Raw genomic sequence first — 21,911 nt, forward strand, 5'->3', positions numbered from 1 at the left:
CTGAACTTCAGTATGCAGAGGACCTCACCCTTGTTGCTCACACTGAACGTGACCTTCAGGAGATCCTGAACACCTTCGCAGATGCGAATGCACACTTTGGCCTTGAGGTGAGTGTACGTAAGACTCAGATTTTCTTTCAGCCTGCCCCTGGTTCAGACACACTTCCACCATCCATCCAGCTTAACAGTACTATCCTCTCTAATGTTACCCACTTTCTGTATCTTGGCTTCCACCTGACCACCACTGTGGACATCGATGAAGAGATTCATCATCGGATCAGATTTTTTTTTTTTTTTTTACGGGAATTAGCCCACCCGGGCACAGGTCAAACGGCCCACAATGGAGCCTGGGGGGCGAAAAAAAAAGAACGGAAAGAAATTAAAAATATAGAAAAAAAGGTGAGACAGATAGTAAGAGCATGGAAACACAGAAGAAGGCAGAGCATTCCACAGTTTGGCTGTGTGAGGAAAGAAGGAGGTACTATAACGGGTTATTCTCGTGTGACCGACATCCACAGAGAAATGGTGGGCACCGCGGGCAAGACGTGTGTTACGAACCCACGGCCTTGCCGGCGGTACGCAGGATGCCAAATCCACTGAACATTGCCCGTTAAAGTACCTGTAAAAGAGAGAGAGTGAGGCAACATTGCAGCGAAGAGAAAGGGGAGAGAAATTGTCGACTAAAGGAGGAGAGTTAATAAGACGAAATGCCTTTGATTCCACCCTATCTAATAGTTGGACAGAAGAAGAGCCACCCCAGATATGAGAGCAGTACTCCAAGTTAGGACGAATGAATCCCTTATATACTTGGAGCAACTGCTCAAGAGTGAAGTAGCTGCGGCATTTGTACAGCATTCCCAACTTTCGGGAGGCAGCTTTAGTTATACTAAGGATGTGTGATTTCCAGGACATATTGGAAGAAATGGCGAGGCCTAACATATTTATTTCAGAATTTGGGAGGATGATAGCGTCCTGAAATGTAATTGGTGGGAGATCGTCTAATTTACAAAGTGTAACTGGTAAATATTGAGTTTTGTTACTATTGAACTTAACCATTCAGAGATGCTGCACAGATCCGCGTTGATAGAAGTAATGATATCAGTTCTAGAAACAGATCTAGTTTGAGAGTTAGGAGGAAGGGGAAAATGTGAGGAAGAGTGAAGAGTAGAATCATCGGCGTAAGAATGGATAGAATTAGTTGTAGTGTGAAGTAAATCATTGATAAAAAGAAGGAAGAGAGTTGGTGAAAGAACAGAACCCTGTGGGACGCCACTATTGGTAGAGAAAGAGCGAGAAATCGATCCCTCGACAACAACTGCCATGGATCGATTCTCAAGGAAGCTAGAGATGAGAGAACAAAGTGGGGGAGAGAAACCAAAAGAGGGAAGTTTTGTTGGAGCAGTGAATGGTAGTGCTCTTTCCAGTCCTGAAGGATGCCTTTATCGTCGTTAATTATGGAGTTACCATCGGATGATAGGAGTGGGGCTGCACCACGAGTCATTGGCCCATAAAATGTTTTAGTGGAATTAAAAAAATTGTGCATCTTGTGCTGGGGCTGCATATTCAAAACCATTTACGGGACTGTATCTCTTTGTTTACCCCGTAACTGGACTTACAGTCTCCAATCGGTATACTCAAAACAAATATTTGGCAGCGAACTCCGTAAGTGAGCCCGTAATCTAGCCTGTAACTTACAGAACCTAAGGAGGAGTGGTAACGCGATCAACCCGGATATACCCGGTAGTAGTCGCTCTTTCCCGATTGCATAAGAAATATTAATAATATATGTTGTAATAATGCTTGTTAGACTTGTTTTATCATAGAATAATGAAGAAAATGTTTTGTACATCAACATATTAAAAAACCATATTACAGTTTATCTTTTAAGTTCTTTTTTTTTACGATAAGAAGTGATTTTTTGTTCTGTAAAATTAATGAAATGTATCTTACCCTCACAAAACCTAACCATACCTAATCTTACCTTACCTTATCTAACCTAACCTAATGTTACCCTACCTAACCTAACCTAACCTAACCTAACCGAAGAAAGCCGCAACGCATATGACAAACAATTAAGTTCTCTAAAAAAATTTCAATTTCTTAAAAAAAAATAAATACAGTCTGAAAGCACAGGGATTCCCGCAGTGTGGAGAGTCTGTATTTAAAGGAACACTGCCGTGGTCTTTGAGCAATTGAAGTGGTCTTGTTGTCTTTATCCCTAAATTCGCAAATTACGTCTATACAGTATAAGACAGTCAACAACCTTCACGCGTCATGCTGAAAATGAAACTGCCACGGCCTCATTACCGCTGGGAAGACAAATTACTGTGCTCCAAGGGTTAGGATGTATGTATACAGTATATATATATAGTGATTTAAGGGCGACTTAGAGGAATTTTAGGAGTGTTTCTGACTTTATGCATTTTTGGTTTTACTTTGTACGTACTTTTCTGAGCTGGAACCAATTACCCAATATCCCATTGAAATAATGGATTCGGTTAACGAAATTTTCGGTTAACGAACGACTCTGTGGAACGAATTGTGTTCGTTAACCGAGGGACCACTGTATTTTTCTTTGTTTCCTATACTGTTCTCCCAACTCTACCAACTATTTGGAACTCTTTGACTATCTCACTTCTTGCCATGAGTCGTTGCTATCCACACAACCCAACACCGAGATTGTCTACCTAGGGGATTTCAATGTACAATCAAAGACAAAAGTCGTGTCGCGGTTTCGTCCAAAGATGAAATATAACTTGTGAAACATTATGAGAGCCCCCTACCACAAGGCAGAGCGCATCAAAAGTTTTAGCCCTTGGACATATGTTTTCACCAAATTTCAAGACACGACTTTTGTCTTTCATTGTATATCACAGAAAGTGGCTGGGCTCTGCAAGGGATGACCTAGGTGGAGATTAAGGCACTCTCTTTTTCCTTACTTAATGATCTGGAACAAATAATTAAACACCCTACACACGTTCCTGATCAACACGATCAACTTACTTACATTCATGATCTTTGTTTTACCTCTAACACCTCACACTATTCATACTCAATTTCTGCCCCATTAGAGTCTTCTGATCACAATCTTATTTCTATTAAATCAAACTAGGCATGACAACCTCCCCCACCCCTCTCTAAACGTCAACTATGGCACTATCGGAGGGCGAACTGGCAAACCTTGTGAGAATTCTTCTCCAACTTTCCTTGGGATGAATGTTGCCTTTCCACTCGGGACGCCTCGGTATGTGCTGACAGCATTGCTGGGGTTATACAGGGTGGTATGAGTGCATTTATTCCATCTTCTACCAAAATTTTCACTTTACAATCATGGTTTCATCACTCCTGTTCATTTGCATGTAGGGAGAGAGATAAGGCGTATCAAGTTATGAAACTATCTCCTTCTCCTATTACCCACTCCTCTTTTATTACCTCTAGGAATCGTTGTAAGATTATTCTTCAGAGGGCCAAGCAGAATTTTATAAAAAAGAAAGACAGCTGACCTCCTTTACTCTTCTTCTGGTAAATCCATCTGTAATAACTTCTGTACTCCCTCTTTTCCTCCTCTCTTCCAACATGATAACTCTATAGCCAACTCTCCCCGTGATAAAGCCAATCTCTTTGGCACTTTTTTCTCCTCTAACTCCACCTTAGACAATTCCATCTCTATCCATCCTACCCCTTCTCCTCCTACTGGACCTATGCACTTTCCTATAATCTCCACTCGTAGGGTTGCTGGTGTGTTATCCAGGTTGGATGTGAGTAAGGCGCATGGACCGGATGGAATACCCACCTTGTGTTCTGAAATTCTAGCCCCTGTGCTTACTCGCCTCTTTCGCATTTGCCTCAAAACCCAAACTTTTCCTTCTTCTCGGAAGCATGCCTCTGTTCAGCCCATCCCAAAGAAAGGTGAGCATTCCAATCCTTCTAGCTATCACCCCAATGCCCTAACTTCATCCCTCTCTTAAGATTTTCAAAACTATCTTAAACTCTCATTTTCTCCGTCACATTGAACGCCTTTCCCTTTTGTCGGATCACCAGTATGGCTTTTGCTAGGCGAGATCTACTGGTGATCTGCTTTCCGACTGCATCCTCTCTTGGGATTATGGGGAAACTTTCGTCGTGGCCCATGACACCTGCAAAGCATTTGACAGAGTATGGCACAAGTCTTTGCTTTCTAAACTTCCCTCTTATGGTTTCTCTTCCCCATTTTGCTCTCTAATTTCTAGCTTCCTTGAGAACTGATCCATGGCAGTTATTGTTGAGGGATCAATATCTCACACTTTCTCTACCAATAGTGGTGTCCCATAGGGTTCTGTTCTTTCACCTACTCTCTTCCTTCTTTTTATCAATGATTTACTTCACACTACAACTAATTCTATCCATTCTTACACTGATGAGTCTACTCTTCACTCTACTTCACATTTTTCCCTTCTCCCTAATTCTCAAACTAGATCTGTTTCTAGAGCCGATATCATTTCGTCAATCAATGCAGATCTGTGCAGCATCTCTGAATGGGGAGGTAGAAACTTGGTTAAATTCAAAAGTAATAAAACACAGTATTTACCAATTACACTTTCCAAATTCGATGAACTCCCACCCATCACAATTCAGGATGCAATCATTCTGCCAAATTCTAAAATAGATTTGCTAGGCCTCACCATTTCCCCTAATATGTCATGGAAGCCACACATCCACAACATTGCTAAAGCTGCCTCCCGAAAGTCGGGAATGCTGTACAGATGCTGTAGCTACTTCACTCCTGAGCAGTTGCTTCAAGTCTATAAGGAATTCATTTATCTTAACTTGGAGTACTGCTCTCATATCTGGGGTGGCTCCTCTTCTGTCCAACTGTTAGATAGGGTGGAATCAAAAGCATTTCGTCTTATTAACTCTCCTCCTTTAGTTGACAATCTCTCTTCCCTCTTTCTTTGCCACAATGTTGCTTCACTCTCTCTCTCTTTTACAGGTACTTTAATGGGCAATGTTCGGTGGATTTGGCATCCTGTGTACCACTAGCAAGGCCGTGAGCTCGTAACACTCGTCTTCCCCGCAGTGCCCACCATTTCTGTGTGAATGTTGGTCACACTAGAATAACCCGTTATAATACATCCTTCTTTCCTTACACAGCCATATTTTGGAATGCTCTGCTTTCTTCTGGTTTCCATACTCATACAATGTCTCAATTCAAAAATCTGGTTTTCCGGCATCTTCGTGGTGTAAATTAATATAATCTTTTTATTTTCTATTTTTAATTCCCCTTTTCGCCCCCTAGGCCCTGTTGTGGACTAATCCCCCCAAAAAAATTATAATGACCCCATTGTAAGCTGATTTCCTGATAGTTCAAAGGGTATTACAGTTCTGTAAATTCAAAGAAAAAAGTTATGTTACACACCGCATGCGTTATGTTCTGAAACCCATGACAATGAATTTGGGTAAAATGACAAGGAAGTTTTGAGGTTCGAGTCTGTAAGGGGAACTTTATCAAAATCTTCATCATTGGTTTCAGAACATAAGTGTAACACAACTTTTTCTTTGACTGTACATGTTGGAATGCATATACCCCTAAATACATTGTACTGTAATTCTTATGGGGATAATTCCTCATTATAAAACTTTTCACTTTTAAGTTGCTCTTCTCTGGAACACATCCCTGTCATAAAATGAGGACCCCTCGTACTTTGTAATAAAAAGCAGAGGAGCTGGAAGGCCTTCTCACTAAGCAAGTAAAATGACAAGTTCCTTTTATTTGAAAGTAAAGGGTCAAGACATACCTGGCGCTCCTCTCGGAGCAGCCAGGTCAACTGTTAAGTTGGCCCATACCAACTCCCTCCCCTGAACCCTCCTCCCCACCGGAATATCAACAAGTTCTCGCCAGAAGTTACTATTTCATTTAGGAAAGGAATGGAACCAGTGTTAAACAGAGGTGAACAGTGGTGAACAGTGCTTAAGTCAGTGAGAACAACTCAACAGTAACAGTCGTACCCAAGTTAACCTTCACACAGTGAGGTCCCAGGTACCCAGTGATAACGGCCCGTGAGACCCAACAACAGCCAGCGATGTGTTAATCCGTCTATGATAGGAAGGCCTGGGACCACACCTCACTCATATAACACCATCTGTGAGGGAATTACTACACCACGTCAGGTCCCTCATAACACCTTATGTGAAGGAGTTACTTCACCACGTGAGGCCCCTCATAACACCATCTGTGAGGGAATTACTACACCATGTGAGGCCCCTCATAACACCATCTGTGAGGGAATTACTACACCACGTGAGGCCCCTCATAACACCATCTGTGAGGGAACTACTACACCACGTGAGGTCCCTTCTAACACCATCTGGGAGGGAGTTACTACACTACGTGTTTGCTGTTCAACACCTACAATAATCTGTTCACTGTATGTTCCTTTACCTTTCTCTAATGAAGGCTTTTGTTAAACCACCAATGTATGTAATAAGTCATTTATGTCCAATGTATATTTTCAGCCTTCGGGCTGCAGAACTTTTTCAATAAACCGTCAATTATTATTATTATTATTATTATTATTATTATTAATATAGGTTACAAAATCATGAGGGCAGAGAGTGAAAATTGTGTCTAATCAAAAATACTGTATCAGTATTACTGACAACCTCAAAGTTTTGAAATGGTTTGAAGTGTCAATGTGAGAAGTGTGATCATTCAGAATAAAACACTAATATTAAATTTACCCCCAACATCACTTGGGGTACAGAGAATTTTCTGTATAAATTAAAATTACCTATAAAATATCATGTTTATTCCATAAAGTCCAGCATCACCCAGGATATGGTCAAAGGTGGAGTAGAACTGGAAATTATTGTCTAAATTGGTTTGTACGTAACTGTACAAATATATAAAAATTGTGAACTTGAATATTTAAAAAAAATTGAGTTTACTGTGCTAAGGGGCATCCACCACAGGCACAGTACTAATGAAGACTAATTATTTTTAGTATTACTATTTTTTTTACCTTGTATGGAGTTGTATGTCGAGATGAGCAAGATACAATTCAGAGCAGAGATCAAAACCTGCCATGTGATTCTGGCTAGCAATAAGTTCTTGGATGCTCGACCCACTTAATGGTAGACCAGACTCATAATGGTGACTGATACGATGCAGTATTTCAGGTTCATATAACCTGTGAAAATAGTCATCTATCAGTGAGACATACAAATGATGTACACAGTTCTAATTAAATTTAATATTCTGAGAACTTTTTACCTATATTTTCTGCCAAAATTTTCAAATTATTGAAATTTAAACTTACAAGCAGATATTTTAGTGAAAAATACTACCTTCCAATAATGATTTACTCTGTCACAGGCATGATCCATATCAACTCATGTATTTACCTGATAGAAATTTAATCTTAGGATTAGAAGTACTATACCAGAAGGTTTGGGGGTCAAAATTTGCATAAAAATCAGGAAAACCAAGAATCTTCAGAAGGCAGCTGATAGACTGACAATAACCTACATTCAACAAAGACTTAGCAAGAGATAGTCTGTTTGAAATGTTAATTATAGTATTTTTTCCCAAATACAAGCTCATTCCCACTATGATGCATGGTAGCCATAAGAGTAGCACAAGATTCTCCTGCACTTGTTTACTTAATGTTCTTTCTGGCTGCTTTATCATTTGTATTATTTCATGATGTTTCCCCACCACAATATTGATATGGAACAAATGTATAATGATTAGATATTTAAAGGTTTTGTAAAATGGATCAAACAGTGCCATGTAATATCTTTCTTATCCCCACACTTACCAGTTCTGCATGAAATAAGAGCACACTTCTATAGCATCCCACTCAATGTTAGTCAATCCAGAGGCTTCACTGTATGGTACTGTAGTTAGAAGGTGCTGAAGTGCACTTCCAAACTGTAAAATTAAGAATACTCTTTATGCTACTATCTTTCATAAAGTACACATTATAAATGTAAACAACTGTCCAAAGTCTCTCCAAAGGTTTTCAGCTTTAATTTAATTATATTTTCTCTATTCAGAAACACTCATATTCAATCTTTTTCTGACTACAAAGTTAAGAAGTTTTGAATTTTCCAATTTAATAATCACAAATTTGTCAATTACGTAATGTGATACTAGCTCTCCTACTGCAGCACACAGCAGGGTTGTCATTAGGCTGTTTAGGTTGTAGCCTAATGCATCATTAAGATTTGTTGGTTTGTATGTATCTTTACGAAAACAAACATGCTGTTATAAACATTGGATAAAATTATCTTTTTATATACCTTACATACTGTATAGTGATATCCCCGTTAGCCGGAACAATTTCGTGCAGAACTCTTCTGTGGATGAGAGATTTTTGGCTAACCAGATGACTTTCTCAGACCCTGAAAAATTCCTTATCCCTGGAATCTTTTCTGGTTACTGGGAGTAGTTTACGAATGTCTAAACTAGACATCTTGCACACACAGACTAGCCCACCTCCCCAGATTGTTTCCGAGTGCTTAGGATGCTTTCCTTGAGTCTAAACTACCAAAGTCCGTAAATACAGTTCTATTTTTTATTTTTCAAGGATTAGCCCACACCGGAGTCACTGACCCATAGTAGGGCCTGGGGAAGAAAATGTAATAATAATAATAATAATAATAATAATAATAATAATAATAATAATAATAATAATAAAGAACCATAAAGAAATACAAATTGAAAAAATTTTTTGTGAGAAACAATATACAGTATATATGTTGTGTTGTCAATAGTAAGAGAAACAATTGAGACCCTGCAATTGTGTGTAAATGAGGCAGAAAGTCAGATCAGCAACCTGGGATTTGGTCACAATTTTCGTGATGCCATATGACAGCAGGGTCTACCATAGACAACACATTATGCTTCCAATATCTTCCCAGGCGGTAGTACCTCCCTGTTTGGTCCAATTCTTTTTACTATAATAATCCAGAATAGTTTATCTAAATGTTTGGTTAAATAAATATATTTAAAAATTAAAAATCTAAATAATATGGGCATGAATGAAGCTGTGTGTTACAGGAAAGACTGTTATTTTCCACTCCCATAGAGCTGTGGGGGATTAGTGGGTCTTGAGTAACTGATCTGACCTGATGCAATGTCAGGTGGAGGTAGGGTGGGGGATTAACAGTCTCATATTACTGATATGATGGAATGTCAGGTCACCCTTTCTTGGGTGGAGGATTAGTGGGTCTCATGACCTGAAGATGTCTTGAATAAACATGAAACTTAAAATACTTTCAGAGAGATTGTGATAAGTATAAGAATAAATGAACAAAGTTGTATCCCTTCAACATTACATTACATAACATTTTAAAATATGTAGTGAGAAAGCAGAAAGGTGTGGATCATTAGAGAGGTGGAGTGGAAATGAGTGTTGCCAAGTGCTCCTCAAGAGCTGCTATTTAACTCGCTACCATGCAGTCACACACACACACACACACACACAGATATGTTTTGATTCCCTTGCCCTGTGTGTGTGTGTGTGTGTGTGCATGCATGTGTGTGTGTGTGTGTGTGTGTGTGTGTGTGTGTGTGTGTGTGTGTGTGTGTGTGTGTGTGTGTGTGTGTGTAATAAATAAAAATAATAATAATAATAATAATAATAAACGGTTTATTAATAGAGTTGCAGCCGGTGGCTGAAAATATAGACTTACATTTGATTTAGACGTAATGATATAATATGCATTGAATACATTTACAGGGCTGTACAGTACATAAATCAGGAGTTGTTTATTATTTTAACAATAGATGGGATGGTGCTATTCTTATATCTATCGGTGCTGGCTCTTATGGGCTGAATTTTGTTATAGTGGCGGACTGCCCGAGGTGGGCGGGGGGGCTGCCGGTGGCAGGAGGTGGCGATGACGAGGGTGGTGCATTAATTGGCTGCCAAACCTTTCCAGTGCTTGGTGGTGGAGGTCACTGAGGGATGGCATTTCCAGTGTGGAGAGAGCGTTGGTGTAGCCGGAGTATTCTGTGCCGAGCATGATTCTGCAGGCCCTTTTCTGTACCTTCTCTAGCTGACGTTGTTGGGTGGAGTTGAGAGAAGATGACCAGGCTGGTGACGCAAACGTTAGTTTGGGGAGAATAAAGGCGTTGTAGATGGTCCTCAGCTCTGGCGTGGGTGTCCCAAGTGACCTAAGTCGTCATAGCATGTAGAGACGGTACGAGGCTGCCTTGACTGTGTTATTTACATGGACCTTCCAGTCATGTTTGTTGTCTATAGTTACACCCAGGAGTTTGGCAGACTGCACCAGCTGGAGAGGATGGGCACCCACTGTGACTGCTGGGGCTTGCACTGGAGTGGTGGCGGTATTGATGTGCAAGACTACGGTTTTGGTGTGGTTGATGGTGACCTTGTTCTCCGTAGTCCATGCCTGTAGCCTGTCCAGGGTGTCTTGTAGCGATGAGTAGTCTGGTGCGGTGTTGTCCACTGAAACCCCCACAGTACAGTCATCCACGTACTTCCACCTGTGAGGAATGTCCGATAGAGCATCGTTGATCAGGATGACGAAGCACAGTGGTCCCATCTTGGTCCCCTGGGGAACACCGCAGGTGAGGTATTGGAATGTGGAGACGTCCACTCAAGAAATCAATGAGCAATGAGACCAGGTTGGTGGGCAGCCATAGTGCAATAGCCTTGTTGATAACAGTGCAGTGATCAACAAGGTCAAAGGCCTTCCTGAAATCAACAAGCGCAACGGCCAGTGATGTTTTTACGTTTCTGCAAGTTTTTGTGCAGAAAATCCAGAAAGCTCACCAAGCAGTGTGATGTAGAGGAGGTCCTCATATTGCCAAATTGCTGTGGATCAATTGACTGATAGATGATGGCAAATGCCCACTCAAAAACAAAGTCCTCACAAAGTAGACTGGGTATGGGGGTAATGGCAAGTGGCCTGAGGTCGTTAGGGGACTGTGGGGTGGTGACCTTGGGGATGGGGGTGACAAATGAGGTTTTCCATTCATTAGGGCATTTGCTTTGTCTGAGGGATGCATTAATAATAGAACAGAGGGGGTGGCAAGTTCGACTGCAAACTCCTTGTATATTTTGATTGGGAGGTCAATTGGGGTCATGGAGCGTTTGGATTTAAATTTCAGGAGTGTGTGTGTGTGTCAGGAACACACCCCAACACCACCACACACCCCAACATCACACACACCCCAACATCACACACACACACACACCTAACAACCACCACACACACCCCAACATCACACACACACACACCCCAACATCACCCCACACACCCCAACATCACACACAAACACCCCAACATCACCCACACACCCCAACATCACACACACCCCAACATCACCACACACACACGCCCACACACACCCCAACGTCACACACACACACCCCAACATCACCCACACATACCCCAACACCACCCCACACACACCCCAACATCACCACACACACACCCCAACATCACACATACCCTAACACCACCCACACATACCCAACATCACCCACACACCCCAACATCACCCACACACCCCAACATCACCCACACACCCCAACATCACCCACACACCCCAACATCACCCACACACCCCAACATCACCCAACACACCCCAACATCACCCACACACACACCCCAACATCACCCACCACAACCCCACATCACACCCCAACATCACCCACACACACACCCCAACATCACACACACACACCTAAAATCACCCACACACCCCAACATCACCCACACACACCCCAACATCACCCACACACACCCCAACACCACCCACACACACCCCAACACCACCCACACACACCCCAACATCACCCACACACAACCCCACATCACTCACACACCCCCAACACCACAGGCATGGACTATGGAGAACAAGGTCACCATCAACCACACCAAAACCGTAGTCATGCACATCAATACCGCCACCACTCCAGTGCAAGCCCCAGCAGTCACAGTGGGTGCCCATCCTCTCCAGCTGGTGCAGTCTGCCAAACTCCTGGGTGTAACTATAGACAACAAATTTGACTGGAAGGCCCATGTAAATAACACAGTCAAGGCAGCCTCGTACCGTCTCTACATGCTACGAAGACTTTGGTCACTTGGGACACCCACGCCAGAGCTGAGGACCATCTACAACGCCTTTATTCTCCCCAAACTAACGTATGCGTCACCAGCCTGGTCGTCTTCTCTCAACTCCACCCAACAACGTCAGCTAGAGAAGGTACAGAAAAGGGCCTGCAGAATCATGCTCGGCGCAGAATACTCCAGCTACACCAACGCTCTCTCCACCCTGGAAATGTCATCCCTCAGTGACCTCCACCACCAAGCACTGGATGGTTTGGCCGTGGACTACTGCACCACCCTCGTCATCGCCACCTCCTGCCCCCCACCCAACTTGTGCAGTCGGCCACTACAACAAAATACAGCCCATAAGAGCCCGCACTGATAGATATAAGAACAGCACCATCCCATCTATTGTTAAAATAATAAACAACTCCTGATTTATGTACTGTCCAGCCCTGTAAATGTATTCAATGCATATTATATCATTATGTCTAAATCAAATGTAAGTTTTTATATTTTCAGCCACCAGCTGCAACTCTATTAATAAACCGTTTATTATTATTATTATTATTATTACCCACAAACCCCAACATCACCCACACAGTCCACACACCCCCAACATCACCCATACCCTCCATCAAACACCCACACACCCCAACGTCAAACTCACTCTCTCTCCAGCACCGTGTCAGATGCAGCACCTTGCCTCATTGCTAGCGTTTTTTATTTGCCTGTACAGTTGTCCCTCGATTAACAAACACAATTGGTTCCACAGAGTCGTTCGTTAACCGAAAATTTCGTTAACTGAATCAATTATTTCAATGGGATACTGGGTAATTGCTTCCAACCCACAGAAAAAGTATACAGTTAACCCTCACTTTACGCGGTCCCGCATTCCGCGTTTCCACGTTAACGGGTTGCCTTGCCAGAACCTCACGTGCTCACATTACGCGGTAAGTGAACCCCATTACGCGGGGTGTGTCCGGCGCGACGCTATTTTTAGATTCGCCCCACCCGCCACCCGCCCGCCTGCCTGCCTGCCTCTCCCTCCTCCTCCCTCCGCTTGGGCAAGCGGCGCGGTAAGGTTGCGCAGTGTGTGTCTTTGTTGCGTTATCACTGACGTCATATGACGTATCAGACCTGTGATTGGCCATGCATCCCTACCCCCTTCTGCTGCTAGCTGTAATTGGCTTAAAGTATTATGACGTGTCCACCCGGGGGAGGGAGGGAGGGAGGAAAGACGACGCTTGACCTAGCCGCGGCAGTTTCATCCCTCAAGGCCACTCCGTGTAAACGCGCATCCATTGTTCCGTAAAATGGCTTCTGCCGGACCACCACCCCCAGAGAGAAACCTTTCCTTACCTGGACCCAGCGGCACTAAACCAAAGAAGACACGACGTTCCTTAAGCTACGAGGTGAAGTATAGCATCATCCAAGAGTTGGAGAAAGGAACAAGGCAGGTTGATTTGGCGGGCCAGCATGGCGTGAACGAATCTACGATAAGGACTATAAAGAAGGATTCAGCCAAGATAAAGGAACACATGAAGATCACAAAGTCTACAGGTGCTTCTATGATCAAGTATTTTCACAACCAGGTGCTTCTCAAGACAGAAAAATTACTTGTGAGGTACTTGGTGCGTCAGGCGCGACGGAACATGGCGGTCGACACGCGCTCTGTTAAGGACTACGCACGTGAACTGTACATGGCAGTGGCACGAAAGATGGGAACTTCAGAGCCCAAACCCTTTAATGCTTCCTCTGGGTGGTTACAGAGGTTTAAGATCCGGAACAAGATCACCAATATAAACATTGGTGGTGAAGAAGCGAGTGCTGATCGTGCTGCGGCTCGGGAATTTCCTCCGTTTTTACGTGAGATTATGGAGGAAGGACAGTACAGTGACGACCAGGTGTTTAACATGGACGAATCTGGTCTTTTCTGGAAAAAGCTACCTTCCAAGTCCTTCGTTGTGAAGAATGCCAGCAGGATTCGGGGCCGGAAAATGCAGAAGGAACGCATCACCGTCCTGTTTACCACCAATGCCTCCGGTACCTGTAAGCTCAAGTTATCGGTGATCCACACAGCCCGCAAGCCGCACGCCTACAAGAGCATGGACATGACCAAGCTAAATGTCCACTGGCTGACAGCACGTAAGGCATGGATGTTCTCTACACTGTCCCTCTCCTGGTTTGATGACTGTTTTGTTCCCGATGTAAAGAAATTCTGTGAGCGACAGAATGTCCCATTTAATATTTTGTTGCTGCTGGACAACGCACCAGGACACTCGCCCCTACTGTTAGATCGTCACCCCAACGTAAAAGTGGTCTTCCTTCCTCCCAACACTACGTCTTTAATCCAGCCCATGGACCAGGAGTTGATTTGCAATGTGAAAGCTGCATTCTCAACAAAAAAATTCCAGCTCCTGAACGACTACACCAACACCAGGGAAGAGTTGCGTAACCTGAGTGACACCACCACCGATAGCAAGAGCGAAGAAGATGAGGATCAACAGTTAGAACAGCAAAAAATACTCTTCAAACAATTCTGGAGAGTATTTAACATCAAGAAAGCTGTGGACTTCTTGGTGGAGTCATGGGATCAGCTGTCTATTGCTACAATTCGTCACGCATGGAGACATGTGTTGCATGGAATACCAGGTGAGAGGAGGAGTCAATCTGTGACTGGTGAGGTTCAGAATGTTGCAGTAGCAGTGGACCTTGCCAGAGAAGCTGCGCAGACTGTTACAGTTCCAGGCTTCTCCGAGACCACCAACGACGACATCCTGGAGGTGATCAGAGATCCTGAAGTGACTGCCGACGAGATGTTGGAAGAAGAACACGTCAGTGAAGAGGAGGAAGAAGGTGCGTCAGTCTCCGAAGAACACAATTTAAGTCATAGTGATATTAAGGGTGCCATGGAGTGTGCAGAGAAGATGAAGTCCTTCCTTTCCCGCGACAATGACGATGACCGCTATGAAGTCTTCCATACCCGGCTTGTGCAGGCTATGGAGCCGTACATCAAGGTGTATCACGACAACATCAACGCCAGCCGTCAGCAAAGCATAACAGATTTCTTCGCCCGCAACCCACCACAGCCAGCCCAAGCCAGTGATAGTGGCAGTGAAGATGACTTTGAGGGATTTATCAGGGAAGCCCTGACAACTTCAAGTGACAGTGATGGTGATTCACCTCGTAATGGTGATTCACCTGAGGGCCAGTAATCTGCCCTCTGCCTCGGAACCAGCCTCCATCCCCGTATGCCGACCCATCTCTTCTACTACCGTAAGTTACACCTAATTTTTAGTTTTCTAACCTTACCTTTATTTTTCCTATGTTAACCTTTATCTTTCCTAACCTAACCTCTTCTATATTACTTGTTTTTTCATACCATCATAAAGTTAAGATAAAATTTTTACTACAACATAGTTGTGTGTCGTCAAAAAGTGGAGTTTGGGGATCGGCCCGGACTCCATTTCAATTAATCCCATATGTTATGTTATTCACTTTACGCGTTCCTCACTTTCCGCGGTACCCTCCGGGTTACATTAACCGCGTAAAGTGAGGGTTAACTGTACAGTGGTCCCTCGGTTAACGAACACAATTCGTTCCAGAAGGTTGTTCGTTAACGGAAAACTTTATTAACCGAAACCATTGTTTCTATAGGTTTTTGGTAAATTGGTTCCAGCTCACCGAAAATTACCTAAAGTAAAAAAAAAAAAAAAAAATGCAGTAAAGTACACTTACCTTGAGGTGTGTATGTAGAAGGCTCCTGGATGATGAAGCTGATGTGAATTTGAAGTGGGAGGTGGAGGAGGAGAAGGGAGAAGAGAAGGAAGTGGGGGTGGAGGAGAAGGGAGAAGAGAAGTCACCCCATGCCGCCATTTCACCCATAAAATTTTAGTTCACTTGGTGTAATTCAAGATTATTTTCTTGAAATCAACACTGCACTGCATTATATATTGTCAATGTGTAAAATAAACTTCAGAATGACCAATAATTTGACTGGAAACACAGAAAAAGTGTTTATGTTGAAGAGTCTCAAACAAGATGTTCCTTCCTCTGAACCAATAAACAAACTGACGCCAAGCTTGGTGTGTTGAGTGGTTGTTTTGCGCGCAAAAAACTAGTTTCCTGTACTTCAATTATGTTCAATAATTGTTAAAATGACTACAAAAATTAAAATGAAACTTTTAAAATGATTGAATAGTACAACCTTCTTGATATTTACTAAAATGGTAACGAATTTAAGCCCTAGAACCGATGACTGTATTGGCGGACTAATACTACAGCTGGTGAACAGCCAAATGCAAGCGAAAACATGTTGGGAAAAATTCGCAAGGAATTCGTAAACTGAAGTGAAGAATCTTATGGAAGGCAATTCGTTAACCGAGGCGCTCGTTAACCAAGGGATCACTGTACCCCATAGCAATGAGGTGATGATTTTGGTGGGATCTATTTTGATATAGACATTCTTATTGGTTAATCATGGCTAATTTGGATGTTGAAGAGTTTGTTGAAAATCCATCCGTGAAAATGTTGAAAGACTGTGCACTACAAAAGGATGATTGGATGAGACTTGCTGATACATATGAAATTTAGTATCAACACAGTCAAAGGAAGTCTGTGATTCAAAATGCAGTCCTAACTGAACTTGTGAATGAAGAGGTGCTACCAAGGGGGGCACTGACTTTGCGTGCATTTGATCCCAGGGAAGCTGTAGAGATAAGAAAGCTAGAAATGGAGCATGAGTTGACTTTGAAGGAAGAGAAGAAAGGGAAAGAGAGCTTGAAAGGCAGCATGAATTAACGTTAGCACAGGCTGGCAGTAGAAGACGAGACTTACAGGCATTGTCTTTAGAATCTGAGACAAAACATTTGAGACTTATGCCTGCCTTTGACGAGGAGGATCCCGAAGAGTTTTTCATGCAGTTTGAGAAAATTGCAAAGTCTTCTCAGTGGCCTGAAGAGTCGTGGAATATTATGATTCAAAGTGTGCTCACTGGGTCAGCTCGTTCAGCATTTCTGTCTTTGTCATGTGAAGTTTGTCATAGTTATGATTTAGTGAAAGAAGAAATTCTTAAGGTGTATGAAGTCATTCCTGAAATGTATAGAGTGAAATTTAGGACTATGAGAAAGACTGATGCACAGTCATATATAGAATTTGTTTATTCATTGAATAAAATGTGTGGAAGGTGGATAAAGTCTAGCAAGGTAGAAACTTTTGAGGAACTTGTTCAGTTGGTGATTTTAGAACAGTTCAAAAGAGCCACTCCGAGAGATATGTATACAATTGTACTTAGGAGGGAGATATTATTTATGTTCATAAAGCTGCTGCATTAGCTGATAGCTATGCCCTTACTCACAAAATGTATCCTGTTATATCTCAAAATCATTCAGATGGAAAGGGTTTTGTAACCAAGGAAATGGGTGGTAGGCAGGATAGTGGAACTGCTTCTTCTAGTAGAATAAATTTTCGTAGAAACTCAGATGAGCTTTCCAAGACATATGCCAAGACTAAAGCATTTGTCTGTTTTTACTGTAAGAAACCAGGTCATGTGATTGCGAATTGCCCTAAATTGAAAGCAAAGAAGGAAGAGCCAGTGCTCTCATTCTGACCTCTGGAGAAGTTTGACAAAACTTTAGTTAGTAATTGCCCAAAGGAGGATTCTTTTGAACCTTTCATGTTTGATGGTTCAGTTGCAGTTGAAAAATCAGGTGATCTGTACCTTGCGAAGATTTTGCGTGACACAGGTGCTTCTCACAGTGTTCTTTTGAAAGGATCTGTTCCCTACGTTGAAGATTCCTATACTGGAGGGCATTTGGTGCTTAAGGGTGTTGGTGGAGTGATCACTGTCCCTTTGTGTAGAGTGTATTTGAGAACTCAACTTGTGACTGGTTGGGTGACTATTGGTATTCAAGATTCTCTTCCTGTGACAGGGGTTACTTTTTTGCTGGGTAATGATATTGCAGGAGCCAGCGTGGTGCCAGATCCTGTGGTATCTTCGACTCCTACAGTAGAGAATAATACTGGTTTAATTGAAGAATACCCAGGTTTATTTCCTTTATGCGCAGTTACAAGGAGCCAGACTCTTCGGCATAAGGTACAGACCGCACCTTCAGTTGACCCTGAGCCTTGTATTGCTGATAGTAGTGCACTTGGCAATGATGTAAATGATTTAGATATTGAGAATCTGTTTGGCACTCAGGATGATTCATTTGATAGTGACATTGGTGGGAGAGATGTGAGTGAAGCTAAAGATTCAGTTAACATTCATTCCCCCAAATCTGCAGCTGATCTGTCTTCTGGTGACAAGATTACCATTCAGAAAGTACCTGTCCCTAGGGAAAAATTGATAGATGATCAGCAGAGTGACTGCGAATTAGCTGAACTATGTAGGAAGGCTGTGGATATGGAAGAAGCGGCTCGCTTGCCTGTTTGTTGGTACATGGATTCAGGGTTACTTATGAGGAAGTTCAGGTCTGTATCTGATCCTGCTGATGAGTGGAATGCCTTTTTTTTTTTTATTGGGCACCCCCTACATCCTTGTGTAAGGTGAAGCGCACAAGCATTTACAGTGCCCAATAGGGAAGCATGCCAAGTTCATGCTTGCCTTTGTCTCATGAGTTAAGGGCATAGAAGCCTGAAGAGTCAATGGTTTATGTCTAAGCAAGTTATTGGAAGCTCCAACAACTTGTCCCTTAATACGAATTCGCAACTTTCGATTTACAGCAGGTACCTACTTTGCTGCTAGGTGAACAGGGACCATGGGAGGCTGGGAAGTGTGTCTGAACAACTTTCCACCGGTCTGGGAATCGAACCCGTGACATCTCGCTTGCGAGGCAAGAGCGGTACCGCTCTACCCACCGGCGCCCCAAAGAGTGGAATGTTGTGCATCAGGTTGTGATTCCCAGATGTCACAGGGGAGAAATCTTGAAGTTAGCACACGACTTTTTGGGAGAACATTTAGGAGTTGGGAAAACATGCAAGAAAATTTTGTCGCATTTTTGCTGGCCTGGAATGTTGCCAGATACTGTAGAACTTGCCATGAATGTCAGATGGCTGGTAAACCGAATCAGGTCATAAAACCTGCTCCCCTAAAACCCATTCCTGTGATAGATGAGCCATTCAGCAGGGTTATAATTGATTGTGTAGGTCCTCTCCCAAAAAGTCGATGTGGCCACCAATATTTGTTTACAATCATGTGTACTACCACCAGGTACCCAGAGGCTATATCATTGCGAAACATCAAGGCAAAGAGTGTAGTAAAGGCTCTGACTAGCTTCTTCACTCAATATGGCATTCCTAGAGTTGTACAGTCAGAACAGGGTACAAACTTCACTTCTTTCCTTTTCCAGCAGGTGATGAATGAGTTCGGTATTAAGCAATACTTAGCTTCTGCATACCACCCTCAAACCCAAGGTGCCCTTGAGAGGTTCCACCAGACTTTTAAATCTATGCTTAGGAAATACTGTATGGAGTTTGATAAGGAATGGGATGAAGGAGTGCCACTTATGTTGTCTGCCATAAGAGAGAGTCCCAAAGATTCCCTAGGATTCCGTCCCTTTGAAATGATTTTTGGTCATGCTGTAAGAGGTCCTATGACTGTTTTGAAGGAAAGTTGGATAAGTCATCAGATAAAAGTCCCTTTGTCAGTGTATATACAGAAGTTTAAAGAGAAACTGAAGAGAGTAGGTGAGATTGCTCGTGAAAATCTGTCAGAAGTTCAGGGGAAAATTAAAAAGCGATATGATGAGCATTGTCAAGCTAGAGAATTTAAACCTGGAGACAGGGTTTTAGCACTTATACACCTGTATAGAAATCCCCTTCAAGCTAAATATGAGGGTCCATTCACTGTAGTTAAGAAAGTAAATGACTTCAACTCTGTCATAGCAACTCCAGGCAAGAGAAAATTAGAGAGACTGACTCATATCAACAGGTTGAAAATGTATTTTGGTAGGAGTGAAGTGGTTTGTTCAGTTACAGGAGAGGAGGTGGTACCAGACACTAATTCCCAAGTGGATGACCCCATAAAAATCTGTAATTCCAGTACAGGTATATTGTGTGACTCTAGCTCTAAAGTACTCCATCTTTCACAACAACAGTCTCAGGATGTGGTGCAGCTGCTGCAGGAGTTCAAGCCACTAATCGGCGATGTGCCACGCCAGTGTTTTCTGACAATTCCATTTAAAAAAGAAGTGGGATCAGTGTTGAACAGTGATGAACAGTGTTTAAGCCAGTGAATTAAGCACTATACAGTACCAGTGAGAGCCGTGACCCACCAGTGAGATAAGCACCCCTGGGAACTGACCGCCATCTTCTGACAAGGAGGTGCTAATCAGTCCACCATGGGAACAGCAGTGGGTAGGCTTCACACCTGACTACGAGATAACACCCGAGGACGAGTTACTGCACCACGTGAACACCACACCACCCGGTGTCTCCATGACCAGCCCAGGCCCAGGCCATCAACCGTAAACTATAATAATTTGTATGTTCAATCATTGTTCCTTCTTCTTTCAGTAATGAAAGCTTTTGTTATACGACCCACCCACCCCATGTCTTTGTATGTAATAAGTCAGTTTTGTCCAATGTATATTTTCAGCCTTCGGGCTGCAGAACTTTTTCAATAAACCGTTAATTATTATTATTGTTATTATTATTATTATATATTTACACACACACAAGCACACACACTACATCCTTGACCACTGAAGGGTCAAGACGTACCTGGCACTCCTTTGGCAGCAGCCAGGTCAACTGTTATGTTGGCCAATATCAACTCCCTCCCCTGAACCCTCCCCCCCACCGGAATATCAACAAGTTCTAGCCAGAAGTTACAATTTCATTTAGGAAAGGAATGGAACCAGTGTTGAACAGTGCTTAAGTCAGTGAGAACAACTCAACAGTAACAGCCGAGTCGTACCCAAGTTAAACTTCACACAGTGAGGTCAAAGGTACTCAGTGATAACTGCCCGTGAGACCCAACAACAACCAGCGATGTGTTAATCCGTCTACGATAGGAAGGCCTGGGAATACACCTCACTCGCGTGAGGGAATTTCTACACCACGTGAGGTCCCTCATAACACCATCTGTGAGGGAATTACTACACCATGTGGGGTCCCTCATAACACCATCTGTGAGGGAATTACTACACGTGAGGGCCCTCATAACACCATCTGTGAGGGAATTACTACACGTGAGGTCCCTCATAACACCATCTGTGAGGGAATTACTACACGTGAGGTCCCTCATAACACCATCTGTGAGGGAACTACTACACCACGTGGGGTCCCTCATAACACCATCTGGGAGGGAACTACTACACCACGTCAGGTCCTGCTTAACCCCATCTGGGAGGGAACTACTACACCACATCAGGTCCCTCCTAACACCATCTGTGAGGGAACTACTACACCATGTGATTTCCCTCCCAACACCATCTGTGAGGGAACCACTACACCATGTCAGGTCCATCATAACACCATCTATGAGGGAACTAATACACCACGTGAGGTCCCTCCTAACACCATCTGGGAGGGAATTACTACACTACGTGTTTGCTGTTCAACACCTACATTTATCTGTATGTTCACTGTATGTTCCTTTACCTTTCTCTAATGAAGGCTTTTGTTGAAACACCAATGTATGTAATAAGTCATTTACAGTGGGGTATGCTATAACGAACGGATCCTACTACGAATATTCCTATAACGAACGGTTTTACCTATAAAATTGAAATTGCTATAACGAATGAAACTCCTACAACGAACATTATTTAGAAAAAAAAAAAAATTTTTTTCTTTTTTTTTTTTACTAATTTATTGTTTTTTTTATTACAAGTATTAATGCTG

The 21,911-nt window shown here is 42.8% G+C and overlaps 1 protein-coding gene across 1 annotated transcript in view; it reads right to left on the reverse strand.

Annotated features, from left to right (window-relative positions):
• The window catches only part of LOC121869641 (probable cytosolic oligopeptidase A), a 196,242-nt gene that overhangs the window by 44,698 nt on the left and 129,633 nt on the right, over nucleotides 1-21,911 (reverse strand). Inside the window, exons 11-12 of the mRNA XM_042371157.1 lie at nucleotides 7,796-7,908; nucleotides 6,998-7,165 (exon numbers count right to left, since the gene is read on the reverse strand). Coding sequence (XP_042227091.1) covers nucleotides 6,998-7,165; nucleotides 7,796-7,908 — 281 coding nt within the window. The remainder of the gene's footprint in view (nucleotides 1-6,997; nucleotides 7,166-7,795; nucleotides 7,909-21,911) is intronic.

Source organism: Homarus americanus, unplaced genomic scaffold (genome assembly GCF_018991925.1).
Source record: "Homarus americanus isolate GMGI-L3 unplaced genomic scaffold, GMGI_Hamer_2.0 scaffold32583, whole genome shotgun sequence".
Taxonomy (NCBI): domain Eukaryota; kingdom Metazoa; phylum Arthropoda; class Malacostraca; order Decapoda; family Nephropidae; genus Homarus; species Homarus americanus.